Raw genomic sequence first — 26,143 nt, 5'->3', positions numbered from 1 at the left:
TTGATGACTTCTCTCGTATATGCTGGGTGTATCCTTTGACATAGAAATCACAGGTATATGATGCATTTTTGGCATTTGTAGCACTTGCTGAGACAGAGTCAGGATGCAAAGTGAAGACTCTCCGTTCTGACCGAGGGGGGGAATATATGTCACATGTGCTGAATTCCTTTCTTGGGAGTAGAGGTATAAAACATCAGTATACTACTCCTTACACTCCACAGCAGAATGGGGTTGCAGAAAGGAAGAATCGGTTACTCATGGAGATGGCCAGATGTATGCTAAAGGCAAAAAGACTACCACATATCTTTTGGGTGGAAGCAGTAATGTGTGCTTGTCATATTTTGAATCGATGTCCCACAAAGGCATTGGTTTCTATTACTCCTTTTGAGGCTTGGCATGGCCGCAAGCCTTCTGTATCGCATTTTCGTATCTTTGGGTGTCTTGCATATGCACACATACCCAAAGAGTTGAGGAGGAAGCTTGATGATAAAGCCACAAAATGCATTTTTGTTGGGTATAGCCGTGAGAGCAAGGGCTACAGGTTATATGACCCACTATCCAGGAAGATATTCATCAGTCGGGATGTGATTTTTGATGAAAAATCAGAAATATCCATGGCTGGTTATGAGGCAAATCAGGCTGAAAATGATGTGTTTGAAGGTCTACTACCCATGGAGTTTCATTCCACAGTTGGTGATCCAACTCATGAGGGTACTGGACAGCCAGCAAATGATGTAGGTGGTGCAGAAATTCAGCAGCCAAATGAGCCAGAAGCTGAACCAAATATGGGACAGCAGGCACCACAGGTCAGACATATACCTAGATGGTATTTGAGGACATTACAGGACAGCCATTTAGAGGGTCCTCTTGCTGGTCGTACTCGTAGGGAGACAAGGACCAATGAGCATGCACACATCATGGATTTGAATCTGGTTATGGCAGCCAGTTTACAGGATGATGATGAGCTTGATTCATTCGTGGATGCACGAGATAATGTGCATTGGAACAAAGCCATGCAAGATGAGATTGATTCTATTAAAAAGAATCAAACATGGGATTTGGTTGATCTGCCCAAAGGCAAGAAAGCCATTGGTACTAAATGGGTCTATAAGTTGAAAAGACATACAGATGGATCCATTGACAGGTACAAAGCCCGTCTAGTTGCAAAGGGCTATGCACAGAAGAAGGGCATTGATTATGAGGAGACATTTGCTCCTACATCCCGTATGTCGACACTTAGGTGTGTCATTGCATTGGCTGCATATCGTGGTTGGGTTGTTCACCAGTTGGACATAAAGACTGCATTCCTACATGGGGACCTCGAGGAGGAAGTTTATGTATTTCAGCCCATGGGATTTGCAGAACATGGTCATGAGGGGAAAGTATGCAGGCTGAAAAAGGCCTTGTATGGTTTGAAACAAGCTCCACGAGCTTGGTATGCAAAAATAGATGCTTTTCTACTCACTCAGGGATTTGTGAACAGTCCATCAGAGGCCACTCTGTATGTAAAGAAAGAAGAGACAGATCTGCTGGTCATCAGTCTTTATGTGGATGATCTCTTGCTCATGGGATCAAATGATGACAAAATTGCAGCTTTTAAGGAGATACTGCAACAGACATTTGACATGTCTGACTTGGGCCTTGTACATTACTATTTGGGCATACAGTTTGTGCAGGCTAACAGAGGCATTGGGTTGTTGCAATCACGCTATGTTGCTAAACTTCTGGAGAAGTTTAAATTTTAGGATTGCAAGCGTATTAGTACTCCTATGGAGCCTGGGATGAAACTGTCACTACAAGATGACAGTGTTTCCTTTGATGCCACTACATATGCTCAGGCTGTTGGGTGCCTCATTTACTTGTGTAATACAAGGCCAGATATTCAGTATGCAGTCTCTCAGTTGAGCAGATTCATGCACAGCCCACGGTTGTCACATTGGCAAGCTGTGAAGCGTGTATTCCGTTATTTGCAGGGTACCTTATCTCTTGGGTTGCTTTATCCTGAGGGGGTGACATGGAGTTACACGCTTACAGTGATTCAGATTGGACTGGTGATTTTGATACCAGACATTCCACTAGTGGAAATTGTTTCTTCCTGGCGCTTCATGCATTTCTTGGCTAAGCAAGAAACAGACCACAGTGGCCACTTCGTCTTGTGAGGCAGAGTACAGAGCAGCCTACACTACTACTGTTGAGTGTGTTTGGCTGCGTCGTCTTATGACTGATATGGATATTTCAGTGGTGGAGGAGCCTACACCTATCTATACTGATAGTCAGAGTGCCATTGCTGTGGCCAGGAATCCTGTGTTTCATGCTCGCACGAAACACATTGAGATTTACTATCATTTTGTTCGGGAGAGACTCCAGGCAGGAGATATCAGTCTGATCTACTGTCCTACAGATCAGAATGTGGGAGACATCTTCACCAAGGCATTACCACGTCCGAAATTTGAAGCATTCCGCAATGCTTTGAATTTGTTTCCTTTTGGTGGATGATGTACAGTGATCACATATCACTCCAGGGGGGTTTGTTGGGTTTTATGCTGTGTATGCACCCAGAGGAGTGCTAGTGATCATCAGTAGATTACTGGGGCACTTTTTACTTCAGTTAGTGGAGGTTTTTTCCCCCAGTTTAGTTCAGTTTCACTTATATGCAGTTTATAAGTGTTTTGGTCCACCCGGCACATTTATGGCCGGACATGTGAACACTTATCTTTTAGGGTCACTATCATGTGGCTATTGTACTTGATTTTTCTTATCATTGAAGCATACTGAAGTCGTGTTCACTCTTCTCTTGGTTTCCACGCTTGCTTGAACCTGTGTAAACCCTAACCCTAACCCTCCATTGTCTTCACTTTCATTATCTTTTTGCTCAAGTCTATCCCACTTTTGGGTGAGAGTTTGCTCCGCATTAGGAGGCAAGAATTGGGCATAAAATCTGTCCTTAAACTTTTTCCAAGTGCAAATGGGATCTTTGGCAGTCTTTTCAGTGATCCACCAATGGGCAGCCGTCCCCTTCAAGAACATGCTTGCATGACGAATTTTGGACTTCTCCGTGAAGTCCTCATCACTAAAAGCAATGTCAAACTGTGCCACAAAAGCTAGCACCTTAGAGGCATCGCTCCGCATTAGGAGGCAAGAATTGGACATAAAATCTGTCCTTAAACTCTTTCCAAGTGCAAATGGGATCTTTGGCGGTCTTTTCAGTGATCCACCAATGGGCAGCCGTCCCCTTCAAGAACATGCTTGCATGACGAATTTTGGATTTCTCAGTGAAGTCCTCATCACTAAAAGCAATGTCAAACTGTGCCACAAAAGCTAGCACCTTAGAGGCATCATACTCTCCATGAAAGGCATCAAATTTCACGGACTTGTCCCCTGCCTTGAACTCCTTGAGCTTCTTGGGATGTGGTACATGTTCTTCTCTTTTTCTCTTCCCCTTATCCAACGGGGCAGTCCTCTCTGCATGGGCTTCATGGGCAGCCAAAGATCTTTCAAAAGGCACGGTAGCATGTGCATTATGAATCTGTGGCCCCGATGCATGTGACCTCCCCAAATGATGCAATGTCTCACCACAAGACAACTCAATGGGCAAAGTCTTTCGGCTTGCATGCCGACCACTGTCCCCATGATGTACATTCTTGGAATCCAAATGGCCTTGAGCATGCATAAATCTGTTTCCTCTTGTGCCATGAGGAGTGGATGCATGGCGAGAGGTGACCGAAACTTCTTTATGCAAGTATGATCTCAACCTTTGAGAGGCTGGGTCTCCATGCTGCAAACTGGGTGGATTCTTGAACATAAGCTGTCCATCCTCTCTCTCTCTAAGGTCACCCTTACGGATAAGATAAGAGAGTGCCAACTCCCTTGGCTTCTTGCCCACCTCTCGAGCCATAGACTCAAAAGTCATGTCCACCATCGCATCAGCTTTCTTGCCTTCTATGACACGTTGTACATGGGGGTCCTCATGCAAGAATTTCAGCTCTTGCTCTTTTGCCTGCAAGAGACACAGTACAGCAGGGCAGTCAATAGGCGAATTCAAAACAGGTGTGGAGAAGGCGTGAAGGGGAAGCTACAGTAGGCGTGGAGGAGAAGGCGGGTAGAAGGAAAGATCCACCACCAACCCACACGTGGTTTTTTTTTTCCCAATGAGTTCCATGCAATGCTATTATTTAAAGATGATAAAACCTTTAATCAAATTATTACTTTGGGCCCCACCCTCATTAGCAAGTGTCCAGCCTCTATTTAAATTGAGTGTGAACACAATACCTTATAAATATTAAGGTTCACTCAAGTTTATGGATTTTACCATTTAAAAAGGCAAAAATGAAAATACTTATCACCTGTTCACACGCCACACCACCGAGTCAGCAAACAGCACTCCACGGTACACTGGGGGCGTCCCCGTCCAGTGTACTGACACGGCATAACAAGCAGACACACGCAAACAAGTCATGCAAAAACAAATTTATGCATCCAAGCATAAATGCATGTGCACAAATAATGGACGAAATCTCTCTTTCATGAAACTTGTACAAGAGGTTCTTGTCGGGCACAAAACTGGCGCGACAGATATAAATAAATATGTCCTGGTCTTCCTATGGAGTGATAGTCCCATAGGTAAGACACCATCCTGGCCATAGGCACCAACAGGCTCCCGTCCATACAGCACGAAGCAAATCACACGGGTGGCACAAAGCTGGTTCCCGTCCATGTGATGCAGCACTGGTCACACACTGGTTAACTAGACTATCATATTTCTTGTTGATAACAAGGCCACCTTGCATAAGAGATTGTCCTAGAAGGAGGCGGCATACTAAAGTATACTAAAAAAATAAGCCCAACCCCCACCATTGCTTATGCTCCCTTGTAGCATGGTTAGCTTGATCTTGACATCTTGCAACTAGTACATCTAGCATGTTCTATTGTGCCATAGTAAATTCCGTTCATTGTCATGCACTTTTGATATGTAACTAATTTTCTCCATTTTTTAAATCGTGGTGACTCTTTCGTGGAAAAGGAGGATGCTCAAGATGACTCGCAAATCATGCAAGTTGCTATCAAGATATACGTAGATCGGACAGATTCGGCCAATGCAGAAGCAAGTGATGTGAAGACAACTGGAAAGATTGGCCAATATGCTGATTTTGCGACTGACCAACCCGATCCTAGCCTAGGGAACTGCCTCAAAAAAAAACTTTATTAGGCTTGATTCCCTGAAGCCAGGTGTATGGGCATCTGTCAGAGTCTTAGGTATAGGTAGAGGAGCCTGTATATGTGTGAACCCATAAGTAGCATGGTATCTAGCAATATACATTAGGGTTTGTGGAGGCTAGTTGGGGCCATGGGCTGTGGACAGTCTGGGGGCTCCCATTTTGCACTGCCCACTAGCCTGCAAGAGACAAGCAGCCAGGCTCATTAACCACTAGGCTTTAGCTATTACCCATCATGTGATCACATCATGATTGTAACTTGCATGCTTTATTTTCTTCATTAGATGCAATCACTAGACTAGCTGTTTGTGAAAGTTTTATATTTTACAAAAAGAAGATATTAAAGCTATGCCTTCTTTTTTTTTTTTCTTCTGTGCAATGCAGGATAATAATAATTTACGAGATGCATTGAAGTTCTCGGCCCAAATGCTTTCAGAATTGAGGACATCAAAGCTTTCTCCTCAGAAATACTATGAGCTTTGTATCCATTCATTCTATTGAAATATTTGTACGTTGTGACACATCCTCGTGCCCTCTTTTCTGCCCTCATGGTGTGTTGGTTGGCCTCGTGCCATCCCACTTGCCGCAGTAGCTTAGGATTTGTCAGCGTGGTGCATCTGAATGGGTCCCCAATACATGAATGTAATTGAGAAGCTGCCAGCATGGCACTTGCATGTCTGTGAACATGGTGCTTGCATGCCTGCTTGTGTGGTGCATGTGTCCCAGCATGGTGCTTGCATGTTTGCCAGCACTTCTTCTGTCCACCATCCCTTGCTAGGCTGAGGTGCCGCCATCTTGGTGCTAAAATAACTTGACTACCTTGACTATTTCAAGATATGAGAACATTTGATGAGTTGCGTATGCTGGAAGTCTTCTTTAGAGAAGAAACAAAGAGAGGGTGCACAAATGCTTATCTATACGAGCTTGTTCAACATGCTGGCAACATACTGCCCAGACTGTGAGTTTTTAGCCCGTCTTATGATATTGGGTTGCGTCCGTGTGACACCGTTGCGTTGCATTTGTGATAGGATGGCCTTCTAAAGGTGTTTGTGGGTGCAGGTATCTTCTTTGTACAGTAGGCTCTGTGTACATAAAGTCTAAAGAGGCACCTGCAAAAGAGGTGCTGAAAGATTTGGTAGAAATGTGTCGTGGTATACAGCATCCGATCCGGGGACTTTTTCTTAGAAGTTATTTGTCTCAGATTAGCAAAGACAAGCTGCCTGATGCAGCTTCAGAGTTTGAAGGGTAAGCTAATACCTCTCAGCTATCCTTTTTCTACTCATAGTGCTCTTTTGAAGATTTGGAGCTTTTACTTGGCTTTGTTTTCCTAGAATTTGTTGGTATGCATAAAACCAGGTATCTTATTTTTTGCTAGTTTTTGTCTCAGCAGGGAGGGGGGGACTGTTGTGGATGCAGTGGAGTTTGTCCTTCAAAATTTCACTGAGATGAACAAGTTGTGGGTTCGAATGCAACAGCAGGTTAGCTATGGAACGCAAGTATTGGGATCATACAGTTTGTTCAAGGATAAAAGGCACGTCTAGTGGTAGTGGTCTAGTGGTAGTAGTCAGCAGATTAGGTCTGCATTTGCCTGCATGCCCTAGGAAGGGTAGAGAAAAAAGGCCATGGGGAGCTAAACAATAGTTTTGCTCATGCAGGCAGTGTTGTAATGTGGTGATCCTATCAATGGCAAGCTCCCATTTTGGAAGTTTTCTGGTCTGCAGGGGCCTGCTCGGGAGAAAGAAAAGCGGGAGAAGGAGAGGAGCGAGCTTCGTGATCTGGTAAGAAAACTTGTCGTCTTGTGTGGAATAATACTCATCAAAATGATGGGCGATTCCAAGTGATACATACATAGGTACCATAACATACCATATCATACATTACCTACAATGCACACACGCATGCACACGCATCCACACACATGCATCCATGCATTTATGCTCGCACCTGCACCTGTGTGCAGGCAAATGCAAATACACAAGGCTAAATGCTAGGTTTACATCTGTGACTTAAATCAAGATTGTTTTCAGGTGGGCAAAAATTTACATGTACTGAGCCAGTTAGAAGGTGTTGACCTCGACATGTACAGAGATGTAGTCCTTTCTCGTGTCTTGGAGCAGGTAAATCAGTACAGTTACTCATGCTATCAAATATAGTTTATACCTTTGGAGTTCCAAGCTATGAGGTGGCAAATAGAACTATAATGAGCAGGATTTTGGCTTTCAGGTAGTCAACTGCAAGGATGAGCTTGCCCAGTATTACCTCATGGATTGCATTATCCAGGTCTTTCCTGATGAGTACCATCTCCAAACACTGGAAACCCTTCTTGGGGCTTGCTCACAGCTTCAGGTACAGACAGGTTATTGTTTGTAGGGTTTGGGCTCTGTAATTATCCACTTTTTTCACTTAAATTTATTGATTGTTTGTCATTATTATTTGGTGGCGGTGCAGCCAACTGTAGATGTGAAAACAGTTATGTCACAACTGATGGAGAGGCTTTCGAATTATGCTACATCTACACCTCAGGTGGGAGTGAAATGCTAGCTATGTTTAAAAACATACTAGAGTCTTAGCGGGCATGCAGATTTCACATTGTGAAGTTTTCGTCCGAGTTGCGGTCAATTGATATTGTGCTTATTCTTTCTATCTTTAGCGGTGCATTTGCCCTATCAACTACTTATTTGGTGTACTAATTCTTTCTATTTGTTACTTCCCTTAGTGCTAGGCTTCATTATGGCTGAGTTTGCCCTGCATCTCCAGAGGTTTGACAGAAACTCAGTACGAAGGGCTTTGTGTGAATATATGCTCTTATGTGTGTGGGTGTGTGGAGTGCGTGTGTGAGAGCATATCTTGATACAGAGTTCTACACCCACTATTGGGCACTGATGACGTTAGTGGGGATGTCGTAGTATCTAGTCCATACTATACATAATGGAGTTGATAGTTATATAGTCTTGTGGGTTGACTACCGTGAGTATATAACATGCACGTTCCTAAAAGGTGAATTTGGGCATGTTCCTGGATTCATCTAGGTATATATATATATATATATAGAGAGAGTCTTAACAGCTCAATATTTGCAGGTGCTTTCTGATTTTTTGCAAGTGGAAGCATTCTAAAACATACTAGAGTCTTAACAGCTCAATATTTGCAGGTGCTCTCTGATTTTTTGCAAGTGGAAGCATTCTCAAAACTTAGTGATGCTGTAGTAAAGGTACCTTTTTCTGCAACTATCTAGTCAATGGATGAGGATTTGACAGGAGGATTGTTAGAACTGTAGTTTTCTGAAATATTGGATTACAGTTCAAATATTTGTTTCAATCATGTGGCAGGTGATAGAGGCCCAGCCAGATATGCCACTGGTTGGTGCCATTGGTCTACATGTCTCTCTCCTTACTTTTACACTGCGTGTTCATGTCGACCGTTTGGATTATGTGGATCAAGTGCTGGTATGTATTGGTTGAGAAAGTGCATTTCAAACATTGATACCTTGAGAAATTGTATGCTTTGAGAAGTTTAAGTCCCTCCCTTTATGTACAAAAAATGCAGGGTGCATGTGTCAAGAAGCTAGAGGGGGTTGGCAAAGTGAAGGACAGTAAAGCAACCAAACAGATTGTTGCGCTCTTGAGTGCTCCTCTTGAGAAATACAATAATGTTGTGACTGTGTTAACTCTTACAAATTATCCAAAGGTCATGGAGCACCTTGACTATGGGACCAATAAAGTCATGGCGGTTGTGATCATCCAAAGTATCATGAAAAATGGTACATTCATTATGGAAGCTGACAAGGTGGGGTCGTATTTGGGCTTGTAAAATATTGTATTAATGATGCTTAAAATTTCCATAATCTAGCTAGTTTTCACCATGCTGATGCTTAAAATTTCCAGGTGGAAGCACTCTTTGAGCTTCTCAAAGAGATTATAAAGGACAGTGATGGTGCTCCTACTTTGGATGAGGTGAGAATGAGGGTCCTGATTGCAAGGTTGAGCTAACGTTTTTGGGCATGTGTATGCCAGAAGAGACATGATCTGTGTGCCGACCTACAGTCTTTTCATGGGCTTTTGGCTGGCCCATTTGGGCCTAAGTCTAATGTTTGCCATGTGTTTTGCAGCTCGATGAGGAAGACTTTATGGAAGAACAAAATCTGGTTGCCCGGCTTGTGCAAATGCTAGTGAACAAGGACAATGATGAGATGTTTAAGGTGAACCAGTGCACTACAACAATGACCATTTCATAGCCTTTGCTTGGTCTATGCATTTGTTAGAGGAAGGTTGATGGTTAATATGCGATGGCTGATCTAACGGTCTTCACAGATACAGGCTGCCCGCTGTCTTTATGGTCAGATGACCTGACGATGGTGGGTGAGGGCAGCTGCTCATGGATGGGCAGGCGATCAAGCCTGTCCATTCCTGGCTCATCTGATCCTGTGGAGCATTTTCTGCTTGTCCTTGTGTATGTTTAAATACCTTATTCTCTGTTTTGCAGATCCTTACCACAGTGAGGAAGCACTTTTTGAAGGGTGGTCCTAAAAGACTTGGCTATACCCTCCCTCCTGTCATCTTTTCTGCACTTAAGGTTGCGAATAAACCTAGCCAATTATATTTGTCTGGCTGATATTGCTGTGTGAGAGTCTGTGTGGTAACAAGCTGCATGGCATGGCATGCAGCTTGTAAGATTGTTGCAGCAGCATGGTGACGGTAGTGAAGTGGAAGAAGGTGCAGTTTCTTCTCAAAAGGTTTTCCAATTTTTGCACCAGGTTTGTGAACTGTACAGCTATCCTTTTACTTGAAGTGTAGAAAGCTGCACTGACCTCTCTCTATCTCACCCACTTTTACTTGAAGTGTAGAAAGCTGCACTGACCTCTCTCTATCTCACCCACTTTTTTCTTCTTATACATTCCCCCTCTGTGAACATCTATGCTTAGTGACTCGTCCAATCAAATGCATCATTTTACTCTCTCATCACTCAAATTGTCTTGTGGTATGGTTCCTGATGAGTATGGAATTGTTGTTGCAGACTGTAGAAGCACTTTCATATGTACCAGCCCCAGAGCTGGCATTGCGTCTGTACTTGCAGTGTGCCGAGGTAAAATATAAGCAAGGCTGTAACATGTTAGATTTGGTTGCTATGAACAAATCTTCACATGCATGGATTACACCCTGCCACCCTCAAACCATGTTTTCTCTCTCTCATGAAATGCAGGCTGCTAATGATTGCGATTTGGAGCCGGTGGCTTATGAGTTTTTTACACAGGCCTTTGTGCTGTATGAAGAAGAAATTGCTGTAAGTCCAATAATACATCTATATATCTAGGTTTCAATGTATCTACGGGGCAGCTTGTTGTCTCATCACACAGGCTGGATGTGGTATAATGAGAGAGTGTAGGGAGCTCCTGGTATGTGCAATACACAGGACGTAGAGATAAAGGAACGTGTTTTACTCCATTGTTCAGCACATGATGAGATTTGAGGGTACCATATATCTAGGTTTCAATGTATCTATGGGGCAGCTTGTTGTCTCATCGCACAGGCTGCATGTGGATCTAATGAGAGAGTGTAGGATGCAACACACAGGACAGAGAGATAAAGGAATGTGTTTTACTCCATTGTTCAGCACATGATGAGATTTGGGTGCTTTTTAGGATTGGATATCCTAGCTGTTCGTTGTCCTAGGTAGTGCATAGTTGTTTGACTATTGATAGGATGTTCATCGACTTGTTTAGGTTGTGATGCCTAAATCAGATGACTATTATAAAGACTTGCATGGTTAAGCTTGTTAAAAGCGATGTTCATAGTTGAAGAAAGCATTATCTATAAGCAATATCTATCCTACTTCTCACAGGTTAGTTGGATTCTCTTTCTTGGGATCTAGACTTCTGTTGCTGTGCTAGTACCAATTACATCAGGGTTTATGTATCCTTTTGTTTGGCGGGCAAGAAGATTGCATGGATATTCCATAACTATATTGTCGGTTATGGAAGTGGTTAATCTTGTAAGGACAACCCAATGTGTTGATTGTCCAAACACATTTATGGTTCAGTGGTGGACATTTTTGCATGAATCTAATTTATTGTTCCCTTAGTGTTTGGAAAATGATTGTCCTTTGCATTAGTAACTGTATCCATAGTATTCATTTGTTCATTCTCTACCCGTATTGTTGGAGTATGCACAGGCAGAAGCATAGACAATACAAGAGAGAGAGGGAGCAAAGGAGAGAGAGAGCAAAGGAGAGAGAGAGCTTGTGGACAAGATCACCTAATATAATAGCATGAAGCTGTACAATGGCAATAGCCAGCAAGGGAAAGTGTTTCACTGTGCTTGGATTGGAGATGGGAGGCCCCTTTATATAGTGATGCAAAGGAACTAGCCGACTGCTCCTAGAGCTGGCCGATTGCTCCATGACTTACCAAAATAGGAGAAAATAGGATAAAACTGAATAAACTAGAGAAAGCCCCATAACACTGAGATGCACAATTTCTAACACCCCCTCTGCAGCTCATAGTGTGCAAGAGTTTGAAGAAGATAAGTTGATGAAGATGTAGCCATGGACCGTCCAGTACTGCAGATACCAGAATCACCTCGGAGAGAGCATCCGCCAACGTGTTTCCTCGAAACAAAATGCCACCACGAAACAAAATGCCACCACGAACACCAAGGAACTTTGCTTGGCTGCGAATTCCTACACAAGTGTGTAGTGAACTCCAAGAATAAGACGATGAGCTGTTGGACACACCGCGCCCATAATCCCCAACAGTGGATTGTGAACACATCACGTCCCAAAAGCCTTGAACAATGAACTTGGAATAGATCTTGTCCATAATCTCTGCTACACCAAAGATGACCATGTCTTGCCATATTTTTAATGTTTGGAACTCCAACTCACGGTTCCCATGCATCAGAAAATGGAGTTGCTACCTGCCCCCTCTCTTGCCCACAAGCCTCCTTTGTACAAAGAAGCTAAGTGCTCCCATATGCCTCTCGCCAGCGTCATGTGCTTCACATGGTTGATCACCTGTGGTTTGCAATTGAGGAATATAAATGACCGGACCCTGGCGTTGACACGGTCCCACATGTGTGCCTGTGCCTCTCGGTCCTTCCTCGTCGATAATAACTCCCCTTCCTTAGCTTCCGGCCGTGGCACCCCTATGATAATAAAATCAGCAAGATCATATGACTCCAGAACTGACTCCATCATGACCTTCCAGATGCCGTAATTGGACCCGTCCAACTGACGATCCACTGGGAACGTGGGGAGAGTTGGAATCTTCACGTGCTTCTCAGCCATCTCGAGTAAATCTGCCATCTCGGAGAGTAACCTGAAAGGGTGGGTGGGTGGGAAAAATCTGAAAATCTGAAAATATGCAAGTGGCTGTCCAGCCCCTTAGCCCGCCTTCCTCTTGCACCTTCTCTTCCCGTTCAGCCCGAAACAGTCCATCGATCAGCAACCTGTTGCTCCCCCTCTTGCTCAGAAAAACGCCCAAGATCTCCTAGAGCCTAGGGCTCTGATACCATGTCAGAATAAGTCGGCCAGCAGCCCAGATGCACACACGACTGAAGAAAGTCCAGTCGGCCAGCACTGGGGTGCTCCTGGCATCACCTGGCAGCCCTCCAGCCACTAGGAAAAAATGGGAAAAATAGGGAAAAAATACGGGGAGTGTGGAAAAATGATATACGGGCGGGCACACCCACAACAGAGGCCCTGGTGTATACAAATAGACAGGAGATGACTTCTAACAATAAATACCCATTGTTCAGTTCCTTCATCTCATCTTTTGCTAAGTGCTAAAGCTAAAGCAAGGGCTAGGACAGCCTAGATCAAGCTAATGCAGAAGGGGTGAAGGATTGGAGGTCAAGGGCAGAGTTATCTCAGCCAAGAAAGGTCAAGTTTTCTGTATTTATTTTCAGATTTGCATCATTCTAATAAAGCAAATACACCATTCGTGGTGGGGGCCCTATAGAGGGTATTTGGGACCCAATACTGACTTTTCCCTCTCTCTCTCTCTCTCTCTCTCTCTCTCTATTTTTCTTGCACATCTATATTCAGTTTTTTGCGTTAATTTCGTCGCGACAAGTGTGTTGATTTCTGAGCATTGAAGTTACCGATCTCCCCCGAAGCTTCCGCATGTTACAGTGGTATTAGAGCCTACTTCAAGTGTAAAGATTCAGCAAAGAAACCAGAATTTTTTCTCGCTCGTGTGGTTGGTTTTCAAATTCAGATGGACTACCCCTTTCGGAGTGACTCTTGTCTCTCGAAGGATGGTTGGTTTTCAGCCTCCAGAAGCCTCCAGAAGTCTCCCACACACATAGTGGATGGTCAGATTGAGCTCCGGAAAGGAAGTGCGTTTTCCTGTCCATGGCGAGCTTCGATGACGAGAGAGACCAAGAACCTTGGGACCAGAGTGCACTGGGCAGCCCAGCTGGGGCACCAGGCTTGAGTGTTACAGAGATGTTCCAGCAGATAATGCGAGCAATTGCAGAGCAGACGACCAAGTTGGAAGAGCAGAAGGCGCAGATCCTGGCGCTGGAAGAGCGTACCCGTTCTCTTGCGTTGCGTTTTCCATCTCCTTCCTCCTCTCCTTTCGTATCCCAGATTCCAGATCCTCGACATAGGGACCCTCTCGTTGGGTCATCACCGCAGCCGAGCTCTTTGCTTGAGTTGCAGATGCGTGCATTGGAGATCCGACAATGTGAAGACGAAGCCATGTGACGCGTGGAACATGAGCGTTACCTTAAGCTTTGGACGCCAGATTGACACCAGCGGCGCCCTCGAATCATTTTCCCGAGAAAATAAACTTCAGTAAGTATAATGGTAAACCCGACTCCACAACTCTTTATTCATGGTTACATCAGTTTGAAGCTTACTTTGCCGCAGTTAGAAAGGCAGATACTGACAGAGTGATCTTAGCTAGTTGGTACTTGGAAGGTGAGGCCATTCCTTGGTGGACTCAGTGGGCTCATGCCCACACCCGATTAGGTATGGTAGCTTGTGTGGGACGAGTTTGTCCGCGACTTTAAGCAGCGGTTTCTACCGCCCCACTACCTTGAGCGACTCGAAGACGAGTTCAGGAGAGTGCGTTAGAACGTGTAACCAATCCTTCAGTTTGCCAATAGAATTTCGACTTTATGTTTGCAATTAGGCTTATTTGATTTGGACAAGAAAGGGCAGTTTTCGTATGGCCTTGACACTCAAATCTAGTGGGAGGTGCGTATGTTTAGGCCAGCCACCTTTGAAGACGCACTCTTGCTTGCGTGGAGTGCAGAAATGAAGCATAATGGTGGCAAGTCCAAAACTTCGCAGCCGGCTACTCCCAATGCTACCGCCTTGGGGGGAAAGGCCAAAACCAGACGGGGTCTTCCCCAGGACAGAGCATGGGAGCCTTTGGCTCCAAGAACTCAAACAATGCGTCCAAGCTTATTGCAGAGACCAGAAAGCGGAGGCAGGCAAGACAGGTGGCAAGTTGAGTGTTGAGGAGATTTCTCAGTACAAGGAGGAGGGTAGGTGTTTCTTTTGTCATACAAAAGAGGACATACTTCTTGGGAGTGTCCTAAGAAGACTACCACTCCAAAGACCGCAGCCGCAGCATCCACAGCTTCCGTGGTGAGCCCAACTCCCACACAGACCCTAGTGGCTGCCCCTAGTTCTTCAAATCCCAATGCTTTAGTTGGAGCAATTATTAGTTGGGAGCTCAAAGATAAGCAGAAGGGCGCTCGTGACCAGGAGTATGAGTGCAACGAATTGCTCAAGTCCTTTGGTTACATAGGTGGCCAGAGAGTCGTTGTCTTGTTTGACAGCTGCAGCACGGAGGATGTGTTCATGGAACAGGCCGCTCGGCGTGCCCGTTTCGTCCTGACTTTGGTGGACAAACAAGTTGAGGGTTTTAGCACAGGCATGACAACGAGCGTCAGGTATGAAGCTCTAGGTGCTAAATTAGTTATTCAGGGCATAGAATTTGTGCATGATTTTATGGTTGCCTCTCTTGTAGGAGAAGACATAATTTTGGGCATTCAGTGGTTTCACAAGTTTCTTCCTGATGTCAAGTGGGACAAGCACACGTTCCAGATTAATTGGAATGTGTCAAACGTTCCAGTGACCATTAAGTGTGAGCTAGGAATTTCGAACTTTCCGCTCATAAGTCACTTGCAGGCTAAGCGAGCAGTCAGGAAAGGCGCACATTGTGTGATGATATAAATCCAGATAGCCCAGACGGTGGCCAGTGCTTCCGAGAAGTATTTGGCTCTCCATGAAAATTTCCAAAAGATTTTTCTTCGGGACAATCTCCCTCCCCAACCCCCCTCATCCAGACCGGAGGACCACAAGATTGACCTCCTCCCAGGCTCGGAACCCCCGAGCAAGTTTTCGTATTGCCTTTCCAAGGCAATGGAATCGGAGTTGGACTGCCGGCTCCAAGAATTGTTGTTGCAATCTGGCTTCATCCGTCTCAACGTGTTGCCTTTTGTAGCACCGATCTTGTTTGTCAAGAAGAAAGATGGGTTTTCTTGGTTGTGTGTCGATTATCGTGCACTCAATAAGCTGACTATCAAGAGTAGATTCCCAATGCCTCGAATAGATTATATTCTTGAGAGGCTGAATGGGGCAAAGGTGTTCTTGAAACTTGATTTAAAGAGTGGGTATCACCAGGTGAGGATTGTGGAGGGGGACATCTCCAAGACGGCCTTCCGTACGGAATGGGCCCACTTTGAATTTGTGGTCATGCCGTTTGGCTTGACGAACGTCCTAGGTACATTCAACCGCATGATGATGCGTGTGTTCCGGGATTTAATTGGAAAGTGTGTGTTCATATTTTTGGACGATATACTGGTATTTTCAGCTACGGTTGAGCAGCATGACATTGATGTGGAGAAAGTCCTTAAGTTGTTGGAAAGCAACGAGCTCTACGTGAATGAAAAGAAAACAGAATTTTATTTGTTCAAGGTGCATTACTTGGGATACATAATTATTGGAGAAGGCATTTGACTTGATCCGGCTAAAGTGGCCGAGATTGTCAATTGGGAAGTACCTCAGACAGCATATGACATCAGATCCTTTGTGGGTATATGCCAGGTATCCACCACCCACATAGACAAGTTTTCTGACCTCGGCGGATCTCACCGATCTGCTAAAGGGTGTTAAGACAAGAAGACAACGGATTCGAATGACTCCACGAGCATTGGAGGCATTCAAGAACCTCAAGGTGGCTTTATCAGAAGCGCCTTGTATAGCACTTGCCTCGTGGGACGAGCCATTTCAGGTGATCACCGATGCGAGTAACATCGCAATTGGCGGTGTGTTACAACAAAATGGTCATCCAGTAGCTTACATGTCTCGTAAGTTACTGCGCGTAGAGAAAAATTACTCAGTCTACGATCGTGAACTCCTTGCAGTTATACATGCCTTGAAACATTGGAAAGATTTTCTTTATGGCCGTGACTTTGAGGTTCGCACTGACCATCATGCATTACATTGGATTCAGACAATGCCAAGTGCACAGTGGAGTGACCGACCATACCGCTGGAGCTAGATATTCCAGCAATTCGGTGATATGATTGAGTACCTTCCAGGAAAAGCCAATCCAGTGGTTGATGCTTTGAGCAGGAAGGGACAAGTGACTTCGATTCAGACCACTAGACTCGATCTTGTTGGTATAGGACTAGATGACATGAAGTACACGTACGCGGATTCTGAGGAATTCGGTACACAGTGGGAACATGCATTGGATGCCAGAGGACCATGCCACTTTCTGATACGCGACTACAAAGGCCGACTATATGTCATGAAGTCGTTCAGGGCAGCTCTTCTCCATGATGCCCATGATGCCATTACTGGTGGTCATAGGGGAATGAATTTGACTCTGGAGAAATTGGAATGACAATATTATTGGCCAAAGATGAGGTGAGATGTGTTTACATATGAACAACGCTGTGATATTTGTCAAAAGGTGAAAGGTCCTCGTGGAAAGAAGATAGGCTTATTACAACCCTTGCCAATTCTTGAGGGCTCTTTTCAAGATATTTCAATGGACTTTGTCACGAATCTGCCTCCCAGTCTGAGTAAGCGTAATACTCAGTGCTTAACTATTGTTGATAGATTTAGCAAATTTGTTATGCTTATTCCATGCAGGACCAATGTGACCGCTGAGGATGTTGCCCAGTTGTTCATTCGGCATTGGTACCCAATTGGCGGGATTCCTAGGACCGTAGTGTCAGACCGAGATGCCAAGTTTACCAGTCATTTTTGGAGGGCATTGTTTGATAACTTTGGTACTAAATTGGAAAAGTACTAAATTGAAATTTTCCAGTGCATTCCACCCATAAATGGATGGCCAGACAGAGAGATACTACCAGTTGGCCTCTGATGTGCTGAAGTGTTATGTCCACGATCAGCAAGGTAAGTGGGAATCATATTTGCCTTTAGTTCAAGCTGTTTTGAATGATTCTTTTTCTTCAGCTATTGGCAGGACTACGCATGCTCCGAGTTGGACTATGCACGATGTGTTTCACGTCAGTTGGTTAAAGTCATATGCAGGTCCGATCCCTTCAGAAGTTAAAGATGAGATGGAATCAGATATTGTTGATGAAGCAGAAGTTATGGTTCCAGAACAGATCCTTTTGCACCGTTTCAAGCATGGCCCAAGCCGAAGGCAAAGACAGTTCCTCACGAAGTTTCAGGACCGAGGGATCCACGAAGTGGTATGGCTTGACAAAGAAATTTTCGAGGACTATCCGGCGTTATTGACGGATTATTTGGAGGCTATGCAGCTTCCGTCAAGTTAAGCATAAGGGGATGTCACATGCATCCCGCACTTGGATGCCACGTAGACATAGCTGTACAGAAGGTGCAGGACCTAGGATGGTAAATTGGTCCCATGTGAGCCCAGTCCGGGACGAGTTAGCCAGGGTTCCATCCCAGTCGTCCGAGGTCAGGTGTGCATTGTCCTGCACATGAGTCCAAAGTCAGATGTGCATTGTCCTGCACATGAAACAGTGCCAGTCCGTGCTGTGAGTCTCCCTCTAGAATGATGTCAGTGACTCTGTATATCTGGTATGATACCGGCGGATGCGAGAACACTGTGTAGACAGTTAGGGTTTGCAGTTAGGAATAGGGGCCAGCCCATAGGGCTACCCCAAGAACTCTTGTGGGCATGGGGAAAGTACAAGACAATCCCCATAAGGGCCAGGAAGGCCCTGGCTGTACCCACCAGCCATGGGTAGGCCATGGAGGGTTGTAGGACAGTCCTAGGGGCACACAGAGGGTAGCTGATTGGTTATCCAGCCATGGGATGGCTATAGGGCAAGTGTGGGGCAGCCCATACAGGCTGCCTAGCCTCCATATGAGGCAGGCGCACAGTGTGCGCCTAAGTGCCCAGCCATTGGATTTAGTCATGCGCAGCTTTAATTAATATTTAATGCTGTAATATTCAGTCGTGGAACAGTATTGGGACAGCCGACTGCTGTCCTAGAGGGGTATAAATACCCATGCCTCAGTTCAGTTCCTTCATCTCATCTTTTGCCAACTGCTGAAGCTAAATCAAGGGCCAGGACAGCCCAGATCAAGCTAACGCAGAAGGGGTGAAGGATTGCAGGTCAAGGGCAGAGTTATCTCAGCCAAGAAAGGTCAAGTTTTCTGTATTTATTTTCAGATTTGCATCATTCTAATAAAGCAAATACACCATTCGTGGTGGGGGCCCTACAGAGGGTATTCGGGACCCAATACTGTGTCCTCTTCTCCCCCTCTCTCTCTATTTTTCTGCACATCTATATTCAGTTTTTTGCGTTAATTTCGTCGCGACAAGTGTGCTGATTTCTGAGCATTGAAGTTACCGATCTCCCCCGAAGCTTCTGCATGTTAATGCACTATGCTTGGATTGGATACTATAAAACCGAATAAACTAGAGAAAGCCCCATAACACTGAGATGCACAATTTTTAACACAGAAATATCCATGTTTGGTTTAGGCTTGGGATGTGAAAAGTGAAGATAATTTCCACTTGACATGATGCCTTGTGTTATTTAGTGTTGTGGACACACTTGATTGGTTCAGTGTAACATGTAATTCATATGATTGTGTAACACACAACAAGACCTCCTTCTTATACCTTTATGTTAGTGAGCATGAAGCAATCCGCTTCATCTTTGTTCACAAGAAGTAGAGCTGAAGAGAGAATGTAGAGATGGCACCAGATTGGGTCCCAATCTACCCACTCTCGCAAGCAGGAGTATTTGCTTTATTACTTTGGAGAACTTTTGTTACAATGCATAATACTTGTTGAAGATGATTAATGGAGGAATGCCAAATGCAAGGACGATCTAGACCAAATGTTTGTTGAACCACCAAATGGGTTGAAGACAATTGTGTAGCCACCTCGTAGAGCCTTATGCACACCCAGATTTGGTGAGGGAGATGCAATATTGAAGGTTGAATTCTGAATATAGCTTCGGGCTACCTTGGGGCTGTAGCACAAAGAGTGCGTGGCTGAGATGATGTATGCACAAGACCAAAGTCTCGGGCACACATTCTTCTGCACTTTTCTACTGCTTCAAACTATGAAGAATGAGATGATTTATGCAAGGGCTAAGGGGCTGCTTATATATGGCTCTATGCTGCTGGTTGGTGGGTTTAACTGCTGTCGGCTTGTTTATATGTGCTCACGACTGCTGATTTTAGTATTAAATGCTATCCAAGCTCATCATTGCTTTCACACGTGTGGCCGTCTGGCTCTGACGGGCCAGCTGGCTACCCAAGCCTCTACAAGGTGGCTGATTGGGAGTGGGTGCTTGTATGTCCCTCTTAGGTGATTAATGGCCCACAAGGAAAGGTTTATAGGTCGGCCCCAAGGGCTGGCCTAGAGTCTCAATCATGCTCCTAAACGCTACTTATGCTAGGATAACCTATATGCTTGACTATCCTCCTAGTGGGTCAAATGACAAAGTCTTAACACCTAAGGCTTGGAAAGACCTATGTAGCTCATGTGTGACATGTCCCTGGACTGGGGCTCACAATGGGTCATGGTGTACGACAGGTATTGCTAAAAAGGGCGCTACTTTTGTACAAGTAAAGCATTGATGATGAGCCGGTGTGTCACACACAGCTCAGTGCATGGGTGCATGTGACATTCAGGGATTGTTATTCCCAAGCGGTGAGCGTATGTTTTATTAAGTGATCGATATTAATACGCCATTGGGGTTGTTATTGAATGAGTGGTGTTGGGGAAGAGAACTTTTCCAAACTCGAGCCTTCTTGAAGGATGATAAAGCAAATCATGAAATCTAGTGCGCATTATTCATAAGCCATTCAGGTTGTTATTGAATGAGTGGTGTTTTGGCAAGATAACTTTTCAAGACTCTAGCCTCCTTGAAGGAGGATAAAGCAAAGAATACAATCACACCCCCCCCCACTAGCTCAGTACTTTCATAGTTTATTTCATGTTCATTTTGTCCTTTTTTTTCTGGACATCCAGAAGACATTGAGAGTTGTTCATTGATTTGTCTCATAGGTCGAGTTCGGGCTCTAGTAGACGTTAATACAGCTTTCTTTCTTCTTCTTCTCTCTCTCTCTCTCTCTCTCTCTCTCTCTCTCAGTTTTTGATACCTAGGATTTATGTTGCTGGGGGTTATGTTGTGCATCTCATCTTTGACATACTTGAGAGGACTTTTTAGTGCCGTTACAGGTGGCGACAATATTACGACAACCGTTCATTGCTTATTTCATTTGTTTCATGTAGTAGTAGCGGAACAAAAAGATCATGAGTTGAGACTTGGATACCTTTTAGGGCTTTTCCACGTCTTAGATAAGGTAGATACAGATTGTGGATTTGTTCCATGCCCACATGGTGGGTTTACCATGTGAATGACCTCTAATACTATTGCTTTCTTTCTCTCATGTTTCGCAGTCCCTTACAGTCCATGATCATCCACCACAGATACTGCTCTTTCTTCCTTATACTACACAGCCTAGCTGATGTGTAGGCATCATGGTCACATGAAAAACTGTTTTGTCCCTATACGAAGCACTAGAAGAAACAGACAAAATGTTTCGAAATTAAAAAAACACTCCCAACTGAAACGCCATTTCACTTCAAACTTGATTTAAAAAAGAAACCATATTCTTCTCCTCTTCTTTTTCTTCTCCCTCTCTCCATCTCAAATTTGACCTCTTGGTCAATTTCAATTTCACCTAATTCCATATCCAACTGTTAAAATTCCTTAAATAGCTCTTCTATTTTTCCCCAATTTATAAATCCCAATTTCATGCTTTCAATCTCAATGGTCGAAACACAGTTTTTCCCAAATTTGATTTTGGTCAATTTCTCCTAATTTCACGTCCATTTGTTGAAATTTTCTACAAGTGTTCCACTAGCTCTTCAATTTATCACTTTCTTCCAATTTTTCAATCCCAATTTTATACTCAAGCTTCAATTGCACCTAATTTTACACCAATTGTTGAAATTACCTACAATTTCTTTAATCTTTCACTCTCCCCCGATTTAATGAATCCCAATTTCTCATTCAGCCTTGAATGCATCTAGTTTCTCACCCATTGTTGAAATTTCGTATGGTTTCCTTAAATTCTCACTTTTTCCCAATTTGATTTGACAAGTGTCACTTCGAAACCTCTGTGTTTCATCCATAGAGACGAAATGAAACGAAACGAGTTGAAACGATGGAATGACGAAACAGACGAAATGTTTCTTGCGTAGGGCAGAAAAAAAATATCATGGTTGGCTCTATGCAATTAGCTGCACAAGGTGACACTGACTAGTGTTATGCAAAGCTGACATGTTGAATGACAAGTCTCATGGACTTTCTATGGATGCACAATCACAAGCAAGCTATACTGACAATTATGAGCAAAACAGATCTACTAGGGATGATTATCCAGCGTTACATCCACAAGACATGGTTTCAACTCGCAATGTTCCCATGGAAAACTAGTCTATATAGAGACCGGTCTCTCATGCTGACAAAGGAGGGGTTGATTGAGATGCTTGGATGTTTAGGGATTCACCTATCATATGTACTGAGGATTTCTACGGGGAAGCTCTGCATAGGTTGCCTGTAGAGACCGGCTGAGATGAGGGAATTTAGAGAGCTTAAGTTATGTACGACACAGATGGTGGAGATGGAGGAAAATATTTTACACCATTGTTCAGCATTCTAATGAGTTTTGAGGGCACTATTGTTGCTTGTTCAGGGAGTCGTTTGGTCCTTTATGGAGAGTCATCGAGTATGAGTTGTCAGGACTAAGATGTACATGCTTGAGGTTTGTAGGCGTAGGGAGCAACTCTTGAAAAACACACTTGCATGCAGGAAGACAGCAACCAAATACTCCTTTCTTTTTAGGGATTCGTCAGCATAGATTGAGGGAGCCAGTTGACACCAACCCACAAGACTGCCCAGTCAATTGAGGCCCTCTTCATGTTGACTTGTCTTGAGATATGTCTGAGACTTGTAGCATCTTGCAGATTCTGGATTAATGGAGCCACATCTATAACCTAGAGGAGATCAAAGGAGACAACCATCACACAGTCAGCCAGGGCAGGCAGATGAGGATCGTTGATATTGTTCCGTGGTTACGTGAAGGGTTCTCCCTCTAGTCCCCCTCAAGATTGTTTGCTGGCTTTGTAACCCTTAAACAGTGAGCTTACAGCCTTGGTAGAGGAGCATTTGTCCAGAACTCACTAGTAAATTACAGCACTTTTTTGGCATCTTCTGCTATGTTAGAAGTTGTCTAATATACTATATGCTGTTTTCCAACAGGACTCTAAAGCGCAGGTGACTGCGATTCATTTGATCATTGGCACACTTCAAAGGATGCATGTGTTTGGAGTGGAAAACAGGGATACACTTACTCATAAAGCAACTGGGGTGAGTAGTTGTCATGTCGTTAATTTCAAAACTATACTCTACAATGTGTAGGGATCTTGAAACCACTCATTTCTCATGATTGTGCAGTACTCAGCAAAGCTCTTGAAAAAACCGGACCAGTGTAGAGCAGTATATGCATGCTCCCATTTGTTTTGGGTGGAAGATGAAGGGGGTGTTCGTGATGGTGAAAGGTACGGTAGCCTTTCCTATTCTTAGCATGCAAAAATTAACAACAGTAGAAAACGTGCATTTGCATGAACATGTTCGTATCAGTTTGAGAGTCGTGGGCTCTTTCCGTTCTTCTGATGTCATTTAAGTGGTCCCTTAAACTACGGCCACTAACACGAAACATTGACTTCTACAAGGGTATTACTGTGTCTGAAACGTGCCTTGAGGATTGCAAATGCTGCTCAACAAATGGCAAGTGCGACAAAAGGAAGTAGTGGGCCAGTCACTCTGTTTGTGGAGATCCTGAATAAGTAAATTTCAAACCAAAACTCCCCTCCCTCCCTCATCCCCTCTTCCCCTTTTTTCCCTACCACCAGCACCAGAACTGCGAGTTTTACTATTAGAGGCATTTTCATGAGTGATGTTTCTTTTGGTGCAGGTACTTGTATTACTTTGAACATGGCAATCAACACATAACAAGCAATGTTATCCAGGGTCTTATAGAGCTGATTGTGACCGAAATGCAGAGTGAGAATGCCACCCAAGACCCCATGGTGGATGCTTTCTTGGCTAGCACATTGCGGTATGTTCGGTTCCAGAAACAGAAAGGGGATAGTGTGGCGGAGCGGTATGCTGCAATTGAAGTGTGATAGGCTCATGCTCATATTTATTTTGTAGAAATGAGTTTCTTTATGCTTGAGCCTTTGTTTGGGATGTGGCTACATCCTTGAGACCATTTCTGAGTCGGAACAGTTAGTGGGAAGCTTTGAATCTCAACTGGGCTCTTTCAAGCAACATGATAATGCAAGTTGACTGACGAGTTTTAGTGGGAAGCTTTGAATCTCAACTGGGCTCTTTCAAGCCACATGATAATGCAAGTTGACTGACAAGTTTTAATGTATAGTACAGTGCCACATCTGCATGCTACCGGCTCATTCAATGAAGAGCTATCTTAAGGGTTTTACGACCTCCTTGATTTGAATGTCAAGAACACCTTGCCTGTAATAAGTTGTAGCAGTTTTCTGTTGACTTTCTTCTTGTTTAGCCTAGAGAGATTAATTTTACTTGTGTACTTGATGTCATTTTACATGCTAACAAACTTATTGCTATAAAAACTTTGGTCACATTGACCCCACTAGGGGACATGTTAGTGGATGTGTATTTACCATAGGAGGACGTGGAAGTTGATGTTTGTGAATAACATAGCTCTCCCCTGTGTAGCATCATGTGTTTCTATGTGATTGTACTTGAGACCATGTCTCATCAGCATTTGAAATAGGTTTTTGTTTGTTTTTTTGTTTTTGTTGTGTATCTTCAACTGCACACCTCCGTTCTACAACATTCCTTGCAAAGTAGAGAGGTCCCCAAGTCACAACGTGGCCTCCATTGATTTTTGCATGGGGGTCCTCTCCTATTTTCATCGTAGTCTGTCAGCTTTCCTTCTCGAAAAATCTCTAGTCCATGTTTTGTCCATTCTCTCCCTAACCCAAGGTGTGCCAAGTGGCTACTTTCCTCCCTTAAGAAACGTTTCCCTTTTTGATCTGTCATATTAAATCAAACTCAAATTGTTGCAAAATCTTAGGCTGCCTTGCCACGAATGTTGGATTGATTTCAAAACCAATTGCGACCAAGTTTAGCACCATACTATCTCTATTTCTTCAAAGAACGAATGATAACAAAAGCTTATTTTTAAGGCGAAAAGCGATTGGTTTCTCTTTGAATAAGGATTGCTCTTACGAGGTAATTACTAATATTTGTTTTAAACTTGTTTCAAACGTGAACTTCTTGTTTCGTTCTACTGTCCTCAACACAGCAGTCACAGTTGTTAAAAGCTTTAGTTCATATTAAGTTAAACTCATACTGTTGAACATCTCAGGCATTCCTGCTATCAAGGCTAGACTGATTCCAAATCTACTTGATACTTTCATGGTCAATCACCACCAAGTTTAGTGCATACAAATAGTATCACCATTTCTTCAAAGCATGAATTATAGAAAAACCACTTTTTTTTATATGTCAAAAGCAGTCGGTTTTTGAGTTGTAGCTATCAAAAGCTTTATGTCCTTAAAGATCTCTTCCTTGGTTGATCTTCTGATTGGAAGTTTTTCTCTTCTACTTGAAGCTGCTCTGCAACAGAGGCATTTATTACCACACGATTTTAATTGAATTCGCGATAGAATTCTAATACACCACTAACTTATTGGTATAAGCTTCGGTTCCAATGACTTCACTACGCTACATAGTGCGACACATAGGGCACATCATATGATATGTGAAATGGGTCTCATGTGGGTTCACATGTTTGTCATGTGAGTCTCGTAGTTGCATGATGGCTATGCGGGTTTGCAAGAGGGTCTCATATGTGGGTGAGCTAGGAGAGTCCAAAATGGGCCTATTGATGCTGGGTCTCCATAGAGTTGTTAATAGCCCAAGGCTATTACAAAGGAAGCCCTCACATTGGTTCCCAATGTAGAAGGCCTCCAACCCAAACTCCATCCCATGCTAAACCTAAGATGTGGAGACCCAAAGTTGTGCCTTTGACACCACCACCAAAGGTCGGAAGATCTCCCAAGCATGAAGTAGCAATAGGAGAGGCATGAAGTAGCAATAGGAGAGGCAATACCATCCCCAATGGTGGCATTAACCAATTCCACTACGATCAATGGTACTTAACCGTCAAATGTGCAAGACACTAACCCCATGGTACTTAACCCTCAAATGTGCAAGACACTAACCCCATTGACACCACCAGGCGACCACAAGCTTCAAGCAGACCAAGGTCCTAGAGCACCCATCACCCCCGTGCACCATGCTGCAACATCAATTCAAAGGTCAAAGTTAATACAAGCGTACTAGCGTTGTCGGTGGTTGTGAACCTGACTGTTCAACCTGCATTTTCAAATG

At 43.9% G+C, this 26,143-nt stretch overlaps 1 protein-coding gene across 1 annotated transcript in view; it reads left to right on the top strand.

Annotated features, from left to right (window-relative positions):
• The window catches only part of LOC147629941 (vacuolar protein sorting-associated protein 35B-like), a 52,490-nt gene extending 28,136 nt beyond the window's left edge, over nt 1-24,354 (top strand). Inside the window, exons 2-22 of the mRNA XM_086811471.1 lie at nt 5,598-5,694; nt 6,048-6,171; nt 6,273-6,458; nt 6,604-6,691; nt 6,935-6,991; nt 7,241-7,330; nt 7,437-7,559; nt 7,662-7,736; nt 8,365-8,424; nt 8,543-8,659; nt 8,760-8,999; nt 9,098-9,166; nt 9,322-9,411; nt 9,696-9,785; nt 9,877-9,966; nt 10,227-10,295; nt 10,413-10,493; nt 22,964-23,071; nt 23,159-23,262; nt 23,437-23,550; nt 23,679-24,354. Coding sequence (XP_086667597.1) covers nt 5,598-5,694; nt 6,048-6,171; nt 6,273-6,458; nt 6,604-6,691; nt 6,935-6,991; nt 7,241-7,330; nt 7,437-7,559; nt 7,662-7,736; nt 8,365-8,424; nt 8,543-8,659; nt 8,760-8,999; nt 9,098-9,166; nt 9,322-9,411; nt 9,696-9,785; nt 9,877-9,966; nt 10,227-10,295; nt 10,413-10,493; nt 22,964-23,071; nt 23,159-23,262; nt 23,437-23,550; nt 23,679-23,889 — 2,283 coding nt within the window. The 3' untranslated portion in view covers nt 23,890-24,354. The remainder of the gene's footprint in view (nt 1-5,597; nt 5,695-6,047; nt 6,172-6,272; nt 6,459-6,603; nt 6,692-6,934; nt 6,992-7,240; nt 7,331-7,436; nt 7,560-7,661; nt 7,737-8,364; nt 8,425-8,542; nt 8,660-8,759; nt 9,000-9,097; nt 9,167-9,321; nt 9,412-9,695; nt 9,786-9,876; nt 9,967-10,226; nt 10,296-10,412; nt 10,494-22,963; nt 23,072-23,158; nt 23,263-23,436; nt 23,551-23,678) is intronic.
• The last annotated feature ends 1,789 nt before the right edge of the window (nt 24,355-26,143 follow it).

This window comes from Cibotium barometz, chromosome 17, assembly GCF_041138505.1.
Source record: "Cibotium barometz isolate CiBa-2024 chromosome 17, ASM4113850v1, whole genome shotgun sequence".
In the NCBI taxonomy this organism is placed as follows: Eukaryota; Viridiplantae; Streptophyta; class Polypodiopsida; order Cyatheales; family Cibotiaceae; genus Cibotium; species Cibotium barometz.
Note: the sequence above shows the minus strand (reverse complement) of the source record. Positions and strands in the feature narration are given on the sequence as shown.